At 43.4% G+C, this 14,383-nt stretch overlaps 1 protein-coding gene across 1 annotated transcript in view; it reads left to right on the forward strand.

Annotated features, from left to right (window-relative positions):
• Window positions 1–6,275: 6,275 nt before the first annotated feature.
• Window positions 6,276–14,383, forward strand: part of LOC144687754 (SEC14-like protein 2) — a 74,610-nt gene continuing 66,502 nt past the window's right edge. The window contains exon 1 of the mRNA XM_078554234.1: window positions 6,276–6,392. Coding sequence (XP_078410360.1) covers window positions 6,339–6,392 — 54 coding nt within the window. The 5' untranslated portion in view covers window positions 6,276–6,338. The remainder of the gene's footprint in view (window positions 6,393–14,383) is intronic.

Consider the following 14,383-nt stretch of genomic DNA (forward strand, 5'->3'; position numbering starts at 1 on the left):
GAAGAGTGCAGAAGGGCATGCCAGGAGCAACAGCAGGTAAACTTAAAAATGAGGTGTTAACCCAGTGAAGCTACAACACAGGACTATTTGCGTGCCAAACAGCATAAGCAGCAAATGATAGACAGAGTTAAGCGATCCCACAACCAACGGATCAGATCAAAGCTCTGCAGTCCTGCCACATCCAGTCATGAATGGTGGTGGACAATTAAACAATTCACTGGAGGGGGAGGCTCCACAAATATCCCCATCCTCAATAATGTGGTGCCCAGCACATCAGTGCAAAAGATAAGGCTGAAGCATTTGCAACAATCTTCAGCCAGAAGTGCAGAGTGAATGATCCATCTCGGCCTCATCCTTCGAAGGTCCCTGGCATCACAGATGCCAGTCTTCAACCAATTTGATTCACTCCATGTGATATCAAGAAATGGCTGAAGGCACTGGATACTGCAAAGGCTATGGACCCTGACAATATTCCGGCAGTAGTAAAGAAGACTTGTGTTCCAGAACTTGCTGTGCCCTTAGTCAACCTGTTCCAGTACAGCTACCACACTGGCATCTACCTGGCAATGTGGAAAATTGCCCAGGTATGTCCTGTACACAAAAAGCAGGACAAATCCAACCCAGGCAATTACCGCCCCATCAGTCTACTCTCGATCATCAGTAAAGTGATGGAAGGGGTCATCAACAGTGCTATCAAACGGCACTTGTTTGCTCACTGATGCCCAGTTTGGGTTCCACCAGGGCCATTCAACTCCTGACCTCATTACAGCCTTGGTTCAAACATGGACAAAAGAGCTGAACTCCAGAGGTGAGGTGAGAGTGACTGCCCTTGACATCAAGGCAGCATTTGACCGCGTGTAGCATCAAGGAGCCCTGGAGTCAATGGGAATCTGGGGGGAAACTCTCCACTGGCTGGAGTCATATCTAGCACAAAGGAAGATGGTTGTGGTTGTTGTAGGTCAATCATCTCAGTCCCAGGACACCACTGCAGGGGTTCCTCAGGGTAGTCCTAGGCCCAACCATCTTCAGCTGCTTCATCAATGACCTTCCTTCCATCATAAGATCAGAAGAGGGATGTTTACTGATGATTGCATAATGTTCAGCACTAATTGGGACTCCTTAGATACTGAAGCAGTCCATGTTCAAATGCAGCAAGACCTGGACAATATCCAGGCTTGGGCTGACTAGTGGCAAGTAACATTTGCACCACATAATTGCCAGGCAATGACCATCTCCAACAAGAGAGAATCTAACCATCGCCCCTAGATGTTCAAGGGCATTACCATTGCTGAATCCTCCACTATCAACATCCTGGGGGTTACCATGGGCCAGAAACTGAACTGGACTAGCCATATAAATACTGTGGCTATAAGAGCAAGTCAGAGGCTAGGAATCCTGGGACGAGTAATTCACCTTATGACTCCCCAAAGACTGTCCACCATCTACAAGGCACAAGTCAGGGGTGTGTTGGAATAGTCTCCACTTGCCTGGATGAGTGTAGCTCCAACACTACTCAAGAAGCTCGACACCATCCAGGATAAGCAGCCTGCTTGGTTAGCACCTCATCCACAAACATTTAGTCCCACCACCACTGAAGCACAGTGGCAGCAGTGTGTACCATCTACAGTAGCACCACAGGAACTCACCAGGTTCCTTAGACAGCACCTTTCAAACCCACCACCGGTTCCATCTAGGACAAAAGCAGCAGATAGATGGGAACACACCACCTGGACACTCCCCTCCAAACCACTCACCATCCTGACTTGGAAATATATCACCATCCCTTCACTGTCATTGGGTCAAAATCCTGGAAGTCCCTCCCAAATAGCAATGTGGGTGTACCTACACCACATGGACTGCAGCAGTTCAAGAAGGCAGCTCACCACCACCTTCTCAAGGGCAATTAGGGATAGGAAATAAATGCTGGCCTAGCCAGTGATGCCCGGATCCCATGAACGCGTAAAAAAAATCAGAATATAGTTCAGTTGTCGAGTGACCTGGAACCTGAAGGACCAATTACTCAATAAAGCAAAAAAAATAGTCTACCATGTGTTACCTTCTCTGTTCCTGTTCTCTCTTTCTGTCTCTAAATTATGATACATTTAAATCCGATGGACCACTCTGAAGAACTCTGATGGCAGGGCCGGACTTCGGAAGGATAGCAGTCCAACTGGTCTCGAAATTTTCCTGGGACCTAGTGACATAGGAAGTGTTAATTGAAGAATTTGGTTTTTTATTTAGCTCACAGTTGTTGGTTTTCATAAAAAATTTGAGGAGTGAGTGCTGGACACACTACATGGCTACCAATGAGGGTTGCAATGTAAAATTTTGGCAAGCTGAAATGGAGATTTGTTTTTCTGAAATCAACAGGAATACACTGTCAGAAACAGAACACTTCTGTTAACAGATTATCATCGCCCTTTGAGGGTTTTGTCGTGAAAGTATAATAATTTTCATAATATTTTTCTGGTTTATTGTAAAATAGGCTTATGGGGGTAAGTAATTGGGTCTGTCTGTGTGTGATTGAATTACATTTGGTGCGAGTTTTAACTCATCAAAAGAAACTGGGTGCTTAACATGCTAATGAGTAAACATGGATGCTGTCTTAGCATGTAAGGTGTGAAGGGAATTTGCATTTTTAGATAGATGAAGGGAGATTTGGATTTCAAATAGATCTCAGTCTATTTACAAATAACCAGATAAGCAAGGCTAAGGAACATGTTTATTTTTTCCAAAGGTTACTGACAATAAATAGTAGCAGCATGAAAGTTTTTATATTGTGAGGAAGATATGGTTTCAAAGACAGATGGAACAATAGAGTTTACATATCAAGAAGAGAGAAACATATGTAAAGGAGAATGAGGCTATGTGTCAGGAGAAGGCATTATGAGATCTAACAGAAGTGCATGAAATAGCCTTAATGAAATCTGCAGTATTTGTGCATAAGTCTGTTGTCTACCGAAACTGAAGCTGGAGAAAAGCCATTTGGAACTCCCCTGTCCAGGGTGTTAATTTTCTGGATCTGTTTAAAATCGAAAATCTATCTCAGACTGTTGCCTTAAAGGGGATGTAACTGGGAGTCAGGTTAATTAGGAATTTTAGGTGTTATTAAAGCAGTAATTTGTACTCCTATGTATAATGCTTGAAATCTTTTCTTTTGTTAATAAATATTTTAATTTAGTTTTTAAAAAAATCTCTAAAATTCTTGGTGGATTTATTACTTCTGAATTCAGTACATGCATTTCGAAATAAATACAGATTGCAAAACTGTTGTGATGGCGTGATCAAGTTTCCCTCGTGGATTTGATCTGCCTGGCACACATCATCTACTGTGTCATAACAGATTTATAGAGCAGACTTGCCTTGTGGAACAGTTGGATTTGCAAAACTCTTTTGAAGCTGTTCACCGGGCTCTGGCAGTGAATGTATCGGCCTTGATGGCTGACGGTTTAAAACCTTAAACCTTTTTCAAAAGATTGCACATTTGTTTTATCAACATTGCACATATTTTGTATCATCTGGTGAGTACAGTGACCTGATTTCCACAAATTTGGCGAGCATTGAAATTCTATTGAACAATACTGGCCTATCAGGACTGACTGATAGGAAATGTACAAATGCGATACAGACTTTTGATTTTTCTTCACTCCATGTAAGAAGTACCCTGTCTCTGTTTGGCACATCTCTATGATTATATGGAGAAAAATTGTGACAATGAATGCACATCTTAGAACTCAAAGTACAGCATGCTGAAGCGCAAAAGCTCCATTCTGTTCCACTCAGCCAATATTTACCTTAATTGATGTAAAGTACACTGATGTACTCAATCTAAGTGAATAACAGTAAATATATTAAAATTCTTAAGTGTTTGGTTAACATTTTATATTTTTTAATGCATGCCACATATATCTTCAGTTTTTAAGTTTGCTGTTGCTTCCTGTGCTTTCTGTTGATATCAAAAGCAGGTAATGTAAGAATGGAAAATTTACAAAACTCAAGGGAAATCAAATTAAATTTGCAGAGCATATGCCCACCATATTCTTACAAGCAACAACACTATAAATAATATTTTTAATTTTTTAAATTACAGAGAAGTAGTAATGCTGAAAACCTTAGGCATCAGCACTTTTAACATAATATTCATTTATGATTCCTTCAGGGCTCATCTGTATTTTTTTTTCTCATTGGTGAATTAGTATTAATTGGGTTGACTTACAGACAGGTTTCAACAAAGAATCTAAGTTATAGTGCAGGGTAGATTATTTATCCTGCCAGTGGGTTTTATTTTTTATTTATGTAGACAGGTGAGACAGATGTTTTCAATGATACAGACATCATTCATTATTCCTGCAAGTTGCCAGCCAATTGTGCTGTGGCAGCAACTGTATTAAAATATGATCTGCAATTAGATAGAAATAACTTGCTTTCACATTGCACCTTTCACAACATTATAGCGTCATAAAGCACTTTACAGGCAATGAGTACTTTTGAAGTATAGTCAGAATTATAATGTAGGGAAACACAGCAGCCAATCTGCATGTAGCAAAGTCCCAAAACAGCAATGAGATAAATGACCAGATAATCTGTTTTAGTGAAGTTGGTTGAGGGATAAATATTGGCTATTGGCCAGGGCACTAGGGAGAACTCCCTTGATCTTCTTTAGTGCCATGAGATCTCCTTTACATCCACCTGAGAAGATGGATAGAATGTAATGCTTCATTTGAAAGATGGTGCACCTTTGACAGTGCAGCACTCCTCCTATACTGCACTGAAATATCAACCTGAATTAGGTGCTCAAGCCCATGGTGTGGAGCTTGAATGTACAACCTCTGAGATAGTGCTACATCTGAGCCAAAAATGGACTGACACCTAAAGTTCACATAGTATTTTTACGTTTTGTATCAAACGTATCAAAAGTGGGACTGGAAAAGATCCAAGATCAAAAGCACCCGCTTAGCTGGGATATGGTGTACAATTACATGATGCAGATAGAGATGGAGCAAACCAATAAACAAATCCATATTTCTTTTTACATCACAACACAGACCATTCCCATTCAAATGATTAATTTTTTGTGGAAGATTTTCCCTAGTGGCAAACCACATTGGCATACCAACTTGGAGTAAATTTCGCAACAACAACCTACATTTATATAGCACCTTGAGAGTAGATAAATGTCCCAAAGTGCTTCACAAAAGCTTAATAAGACAAAATGGAATTCAAGCCAAACAGGTGACAGAAGCTTGGTTGAAAAGGTAGGTTTTAAGGAGAAGCTAAAGGGAAAGAGGGAGGTGGAAAGAATTGCAGAGGGAATTTCACATTATGGGACTTAGGTGGCTGAAGGTAGTGCTGCCAATGCCGAGGTGAAGGGAAAGGTGGAATGCACAAGGGGCTAGAGTTGCAGTGCTAGAGGAAGCTACAGAAATAACAAAGACAGAAACGGCGGAGGCCATGAAGGAATTTAAGATTGATAATTTTATATTTGCGATGTTAGGAGACTGAAGCCAATGTATGTCAGTAATGGGTGATTGGAACATTGCAGGAACAGATATGGGTATTTGTATTACCTGAACTTTAGAGAGGGTGAAGGATGGGAAGCTAGTACAGGAGAGCATTAGAATAGTTTGGCCTGGAGGTGAAAAAGGCATGGAGGATGTTTTCAACAGTGGATGGACAGAGGTGAGGTGGAGGCAGGCAATGTTATAGAGGTGAAAATAAGCAGTTTTGTGCTAGGGAGAATATTGGGTTGGAAGCTCAGCTTGGGGATGTATAGAATGTTGAGACTGCAAACGGTCCATTTAAATTTGAAACTGGGGCAGGGAGATGGAGTTGGGGAAAATGGTACATAGTTTACAGTTGGGAATTGCAGCTCATCCAGGGTTGAGCATTGGATACATACTCTGATAGCACAAATGTAGTGGATGGATTGGGAAGGGTGCTGGAGAGGTGGACACGGGCACTGTCAGTCTATTATTTGGAAACCGACCCTGGAATCTGGGTTAAGTAGTTCAACATGATAGTTACACTTTAGTTCCCTCCAATACTTTTTGAAACGGAGATGATTGTTTTCAACGGGAAGCTTTTATTTTCCCACTCGATGGCACGAATATCATTTTAAAGTCAGCTTCATTGGCACTTAAGTTGTTCGTGGTTTGAAACAGAGCCTGCTTCCGTCTCAGTGGATCGATCGTACGTGGACACATTGTCCCCAATATATTGCAGACCAGCAGAGGGAGGAGTGTTGTCGGAGAGGCTTTGCCAAGCTCATGACGGGCGAGGCGGAGCGTAGCCCCACATAAACCAGAAGCCAGTCGGCAGAATCAGCTGCGGAAGCAGCGATGAGCGGAAGAGTCGGCGACCTGAGCCCCAGACAGGCTGAAAATCTCAGCAAGGTAAGGGACACGGTGGGGCGGGAGGGAAGGGGAGGCACTGCGACTGGGTGAGGAATCACAGGCAAACCGGTCCTGGCGCCCAGCAGGTCTGGGCTATCCTAGTAACACTTGGCTAGTGTTAGACCTGCTTGTGTTGTGATTGCCACTGACGGGTTAGCCTCCCCAGGGGCTGAGTTAGGGAGATCACTGCCGTGCAAACATAAACCCCGACTTTGCACCATAGGCCCCGTAAGGGCAGCGACTGGGAGCAGTTACTGGACACGGCTTCGGACCCAGGAGTTACAGGATTAAAAACGGTTCTCCCCCTCCCCCCCCCCGCCCTGCACCCATCAGAAATTGCGAGTTGCAGGGATAAAGGTTGACTTTGTACCCAAGGAAAAAATAAATACTGGAAATGTGCAAAGGACGAGGACGAAATGTTATTGCAGGTCACCTGAGATGCAATGTTTGCTCACAATCTGCTCCGATAAGCTTTGAGGTTGGCCTTGCCATCTCAATGGACAGGGACAAATAACCTCCCAAGTGATGCTGGGCTGGGAGGTGCCAGTGGGGATATCGCTGGCCCTCAGCTTTCAAATACAGCTTTACATAATTAATAGAATAAGTGATTATAAACGTGAGGCATCACAGCTTGTATCAATGTGACTACTGCAGTGTAATTGGACATGAACATCTTGCTTGTAGATGATGCAGCAGTTGCCAAATCTTTGCTGCACCATTGTGGGAGGGCATCGGATGAAAAATCATGTTCTCTCACAGGGAAAGAGGGGGAGAAAAAAAAAGGAAGAATCACCCTCTTTGCATGCTTTCCCCCCTCATCACATGGGCTGCTCAGGTCGCGTTCAGAGCTGCCATGGCAAAAGCTTGGGAGAAAGCTGCCAATGGAACTAATTACCCAGGGCCAGAATTTGCTGGAAATGTGCACCACAGCGATGCCACATTGACGGTGCATACCAGGAAATTATGGCGCAGGTGACCCAGGTCTTTACTTAACACCATAATTTCCTGGGACCCTCTGCACCTCTTCCCAGTGAACCCTGGCAAAACACCAAGGGCGGAATGTCCCAGATTTGCACAAAGTGCGGTAGCGGGCAGGATAGAAGCCATTTTAGGTTTCTGCGCCGTATCGTCTCATTCCCGCCTCATCAATTATGCAGCCACAAGAAACACCCCATCTCGCGGATGGGCGGCCTCAGATTTGCCTGCCATGCTACCTCGCTGCTTCCTCATGCAGGGCACCACATTTAAACTGCAGCCGTGCACACACTTCTCAATGCTTACAGCCCAGGACTGCTCCGGTGCCCCAAAAGCCAAGAAGAGCGCAGCCCCTGATTCAGTGACACATCCCTGGGACGCCTTCTGGATGCCATGGAGGCCCGCTGCGATGTCCTCTACCCCTGTGGCTGCAGGAGGCCCATCAGTCTCACCACTGCAGCTTGAGAGGTGGTGGCAGAAGTGGTCAATGCCAATGCCGCACACAAGAGGTCGGCCATCCAGTGCAGAAAATGGATGAATGATCTCATCCGTGCTGCCAGGGTAAGGCAACCATCTCATCACTCTAAACTCACACACTCACAAGGCCATCACACATTCATTGGCATCTCACTCACTGCCAGCTCAAGAGACATCACCACTCACTCTCTCACACACATACCCTCACATCTCTGTCTGGTCTCATCTCCTCTGGAGTCTGCCTCCTCAGCCCTCACCATCTTGAGGCCACTTGCACAGATAAAATGTGCCCCCACACACGGTGGGATACCACCCCCCCTCCTTCCCCAATGCAGCCCTCGCCCTGCAGCCTTTTCCCTGGCCTGAGGCCACTTCTCCCCTTTCCCCAAGCAAGCTCTAGCCCTGAGCAATTGAAAAGCCATCCCCTGCCTTACGGCTGGCCTGGTAGGCAGAAACCTGCCCGTGAGCTGCCCTAAAAGTGATGTGGTGCTGCCTGTGAAGCCTGGCGCTGATGACAAACAAACCCCAAAGTCCTGAGTGAAGTGTAGCTTGCCAGGTTTATATCCCTTATGTACAGTTGTGAATCACGTCGACTTGCCCGGATGATCCAGTGTGGGGGAATGATTCTGGCGAGCAGGGTTTATGATGAGAGGCTAAAGTATTGAAATTAGGTTCCCAACGTGAGGCGGTGGGAAATGCAGCCCCGCCATTGACCGGTGGAGCAGACAATCGCAGACCGGGTTTCACAGCAGCGTGAAGCTGATATTTGGCCGTCTTGTCATATTGCTTCCCCCCCCACCCGCCATGGCACCCGATGCCAATGGGGCCGGAAAATTCCGGCCTAAGTATTCCACTTTCAAAGCTCCACCTCAACTATAAATCAATGACCATGCCTGATTTAAAATAAAAATAGAAAATACTCAGCATCTATGGAGAGGGAAACAGAGCTAACATTTCTGTTTGTTGACTTTTCATCAGAACTAGATAAAGTTAGAGATATAATAGGTATGACGCAAGTAAAGAGGTGGGGGCAGGGGAGGATAAAGATCAAAAGGGAAGGACTGATAGGGCGGAAGACAGGAGAAATTAAACGACAAAGAGATAATGGTGCAAGGAAAGGGTGTGGTAATGGGACAAGAAAAGAAACAAAAGAAGGGTCTGGAAGAGGTGTGAATGGAAATCGCAGAATCATCAGCAACAGCTGACATCCAAAAACAAAAAAAAGAAGTGGTGAGGGGCGGGGGTTGCAGAGGTTAAGATCCGAAATTGTTGAACTGAATGTTGGGTCCGAAGGCTGTAAAGTGCCTCATCTTCTTGCAGACTGAACAGAGGTGTTCCGCAAAATGGTCATGCAATCTGAGTTTGGTCTCCACAGTGCAGTGGTGACAGCACTGTGAGCAACAAATACAGTAAATGAGATCAAAAGAAGTACAAGTAAATCACTGTTTCACCTTTAAGGAGTGTTGGGGCCTTGGACAGTGAGGATGGAGGAGGTAAAAGAGCAGGTACTGCACTTGTATAGTAAGGTGCCCTGGGAACGGTGTTGGGGTGATTGAGGAGTAGACCAGGGTGGCTTGGAAGGAATGTCCCTTTTGGAATGCTGAAAGGAGAGGAGTGTAAGCGGTGTTTGCTGGTGGTGTCATGCTGGAGGTGGTGGAAATAGCAGAAGATAATCCATTGAATGTGGAGCCTGATGGGGTGAAAGGTGAGGACAAGGGGAACCCTGTCATGAATCTCAGAGAGAGGGGAAGAGATGAATGTATGTGCGGAAAGTGGACACAGCACTGTTTGAAGGCCCTACCAACAATGGTGGGGCGAGTCATCAGCTGAGGAAAAAAGAAGACGTATGAGAGGCAGAAGTAAAATACTGCAGATGCTGGAAATCTGAAATAGAAACAGAAACTGCTGGAAATGCTGAGCAGATTTGGTAGCATCTGTGAGGAGAGAGAAAGAGTTAACACTTCAAGCCAATGACCTTTCATCAGAACAGACATATTGGAAGCACCGATGTAGAAGATGGTAATGTCAGAACAGATATGATGGAGACAGAGGCTGAAAATGCAGTGAGCCATTCTGAACTTCATTGACTTCGCAGGACCATAAAATCCCGCTGGTATAAAATTCCACCCAGAGAAACTAGAAACTTGTGGTTAAATGGGAACCTGTGGATGTGCTGTACTTAGATTCCCAGAAGGCATTTGACAAAGTGCCACATCAAAGGTTATTATGCAAAATAAGAGCCCTTGGTGTAGGGGGTAGCATACTAGCATGGATAGAGGGTTGGTTAGCTATCAGGAAGCAGAGAGTAGAGATAAATGGGTCTTTTTTGGGTTGGCAAGATGTGATGGATGGAGTACCACAGGGATCAATGTTGGGGCCTCAACTATTTACAGGGCGGAATTTTATGGTCCATCCCACTGGCGAGATTTTCCATTCCCGCCGAAGTCAATAGACTTTTAAAAGGATTGGCACATTTTATGGTCCCGCCCCACCACAATGGGACCATACAACTCCGTCCACAATTTATATCAATGACTTGAATGAAGCAAGAAAATTTATGGTTGTTAAATTTCCTGATGACACAAAGATAGGTAGGAAAGTAAGTTGTGAAGATAACATAAGGAGTCTGCAAAGGGACATAGATAGGTTAAGTGAGTGGGCAAAAATTTGGCAGATGGAGTATAATGTGGGAAAGTGTGAACTTGTCAACTTTGGCAGGAAGAATAGAAAACCAGCATATTATTTAAATGGAGAGAGATTGCAGAGCTTGAGGTACAGAAGGATCTGGGTGTCCTGGTACATGAATCAGGAAAAGTTAATATGCAGGTACTGCAATTGATTAAGAAGGCAAATGAAGTGTTGTTGTTTATGCCAAGGGGAATGTACTATACATGTTGGGATGTTTTGCTACAGTGAGACCACATATAGATACTGTACAGTTTTGGTCTCTGTATTTAAAAAAGATATAAATGTGTTAGAAGCATTTCAGAGAAGGTTCACTCAACTGATACTTGGGATGGGGGTCAGGGGTTATCTTATGAGGAAAGGTTGGACATGCTGAGCCTGTATCCATTGGAGTTTAAAAGATTGAGAGATGGTCTTATTGAAACACCTAAGATCCTGAGGGGACTTGACAGGGTGGATGTTGAAAGGATGTTTCTCCTTGTGGGAGAGACTAGAACCAGGGGACACAGTTTAAAAATAAGAGGTCTCCCATTTATGACAGAGATGAGAAGAAATCTTTTCTCTCAGAGGGTCATAAATCTTTGGAATTCTCTTCTCCAGAGAGCAGTGGAGGCAGTGTGAGTGAATTTTTTAAGGCAGAGGTAGATAGACTCGCGACTAATGTGAAGAGTGGGTGGGAAAATGGAGCTGAAGCCCAAGATCAACCATATTGAATAGTGGAGCAGGCCCGATGGCCATATGGTCTACTTCTGCTCCTTTTTCTTACGTTTTTGTGCTCTTGTAACAAGGGAGTCAAAGGTTATCGGGGAAAGATGGAATGTAGAGTCGAGGCCACAGTCAGATCAGTCATGATCTTATTGAATGGTAGAGTAGGCTCGAGGGGCTGAATGGCCTATGACTGCTCCTGATTCGTATATGTCTTACAGGAATAATTTTATTTCTTTCAGTTTATGTGCTGCTCACTGTGCAGTCATCTCTGCACCATTTTGTGGAACACCTCTGTTCAATCTGCAAGAAGGTTAAACATTTCACAGCCTTCGGACTCAACATTTAGTTCAACAATTTCAGATTTAACCTCTGCCCCCCCGCACCCCATTTTTGTTTTTGGATGTCAGCTGTTGCTGATGATTCTGCGATTTCCATTCACACCTCTTCTAGACCCATCTTTTGTTTCTTTCCTTGTCCCACTACCACCTCCTTTGCCTTACACCATCATCCCTTTTGTCATTTAATTTCTCCTGTTTTCCACGCTATCAAAAGACATTTCCTTTTGTTCTTTTCTCTCCTCCTTTCTTTCCCTGCCTCTGCACTTGCTGAAAACCTGTTACATCAATTTTTCTGATCCCAGTTTTTCCAGTTCTTGTGAAAAGTCAATGACCTGAAATGCTAACTCTGTTTTTCTCTCTCTGTAGGAGATGTCAGACCTGTTGAGTATTTCCAGTATCTTTCTGTTCTTACCCCAGGTTTCCAGCATTCACAGTATTTTGCTTTTGTGTCAATCTCTAATTTGCTGGATTAACACCACTTTAATTGTCGCTGTCACTTAAAGCCAGAATGCTGGCAGTGACCTGGCAGCGAGTTGAAGGATTCATCAGCTGTTCAATGTGCAATTTTGAGTTACAAATAATCGCAGACACACACATCTTTGAATTCCTAAAGTGTAACTGACCAGTTGAAATGCAAGGAAACTTTGTATGGGTAAAATATTAGTGCTTTCCAAAACAATAAAAAAATGAAAACAGTGATTTATTTCCATTAGGGAACAATGATTGAAGCGATTTGTTTCTTGGAAGGGTCAGGGTGAGTAAAAATACCACTAACCTGATTGCTTCTTTGGCTAATTGATGGATTAAAATACTGATTTTATCCTCTAAACCGGGGTCCTGCAAGCAAACTGCATATTTGAACAGGATCATTGTTGGGATCTTTACTACCATGGAAGCACAAGAACAAAGATCTTCAGTGCGAGGGAGAGATGAGCCCATCCACAACCAGTTGTGTGCAAATACTCAATGTATCTATAGAGAGAGAAATAAAATGCAAGCAAGTGCAAACATGGGATTTATGTTCAATAGCTTACTTAGCGAACATTGAGTCAGGGTCTCGGTATCAGCGCAGCATTCTTCATTTAAAGCACAGGTCCACTCTGCAAAGATTTAATACATTAATCACAATTCTTTGAGTTAATCGGTTTGTCAAACCGTAGCTTGCTACATTTTCCCACACTGGAATATAAAACCGGTAAGATTTAGGCTGTAGCCATTTCTTACTCTGCCTACTTTCTCCAGTTGACCAGGGCTGTGGACAGTTTTCCAGTCCAGCATTTCAGGCACAGCAACAAAGTTAATTTACAACTGACTGAATAATAATGAGGTTCCCAATAAATGCATAAGATTCTGAATTTCTTTTAGTTTCATTCAATGATTGTCTTAGGGAGGTCTTGAGGTACAGTGGTCACGTCCCTATCTCTGGGCAGAAGTTCAAGTCCAGTGCCAGGACTTGTTGGCCACGGAAGGAGTGTTGATGACATGATGCAATGGGCTAATAATCAGCCTGGAAATCCTTCCACTACCTCCCCACTACTCCACAAGGGGAAAAACCGAAACGTGCTTGAAGCTAAGCTTAAAAAAAAGTGAATGCCTTCTATGTTCTGGAACTTACAAAATACTAAAGGCTGATAAACATTGGTCGTTGCTGTTGAACCTCACTGTGGATAATTATTTTTCCAGAAAATTGTGGCACGAGTTCACCATTTGAGGACTGAGGAGCACAATAGTCCAATGTACAGAGTGCATCATTAATATTACCACTGCAATGAATCCCGATTTGTAAAGTTCTGAGTAATAGTTTGACAAAACGATTTGTGGCAAATGGTTACCCAAGAAAGGAGTCTTAACCAAAAGAAAAAGGAGTTTACTAGTCTATGCAGAATAAAAACGTGAACTTTGCACATTGCTAGCTCCCACACTCTCAACAATCCTGCTGTTCTGATAAAGACATTTGTACAGGGATTGGCTTTATGAAGGAGAATTTTGTTTATACTTTGTTTTCTGTTATCTGTTTAATGATATTAATGATGATGAAGGTGAGAGATGACAATGTTGGGATTGGAACATTTTTGCTCTTTAAGACACTATTGAAAACTCCTAGATCAGGTATTGCATGGGTTACATTCTGTATGGAGTTCACCCTGCACTATTCCATCAGTTAGGTCAAATCTCCTGAGAGTACACTCCCTGTACCTGTATGATATTTCCTTTCCAAACACCATCAACCCTTATAGCCTTTCAGGGTAATGTGTGACAAATTATGTACGCCAGTGTCATGGTTCCGCAACGAAAACAAAAAGTGCTGGAAAAACTCAGCAGGCCTGACAGCATCTGTGGAGAGAGAGACAAAGATAACATTTCGAATCCGTCTGACTCTTCTTCAGATCTAAAGGGAGGTGGAGATGTGGTGAAATATATACTTATTAAGGGGGGTGGGACAGATGAAGCTGGATAGACGGCCAGCAATAGGTGGAGGCAAAGGAGAGATAGCAAAAGATGTCATAAACAAAAGGTCAAAGAGTTGTTAATGATGGTGGGTACTGGCTAAAGGAGGTGCAAATAGTGACATTAAGAAAGCGAAATGTAATGATGGTCGGATCAGGGTAAGCACTCTGGAAAGTGACGGATGGCCCTATTGGGGGTGGAGTGGGGGTAAGGGGGCGGTGGTGGGAAGAAAGATCGAAAACAGGCTAAAAGCTGAGGATAAAACAATGAATGAAAATGGAAATAAATAAAAAAAAAATAATGAAAATAAATGGGAAAAAGATTAATACAAATTTAAAAAAATAAAAATGAATATGGACA

This window comes from Cetorhinus maximus, chromosome 12 (genome assembly GCF_964194155.1).
Source record: "Cetorhinus maximus chromosome 12, sCetMax3.hap1.1, whole genome shotgun sequence".
Lineage (NCBI taxonomy): Eukaryota > Metazoa > Chordata > Chondrichthyes > Lamniformes > Cetorhinidae > Cetorhinus > Cetorhinus maximus.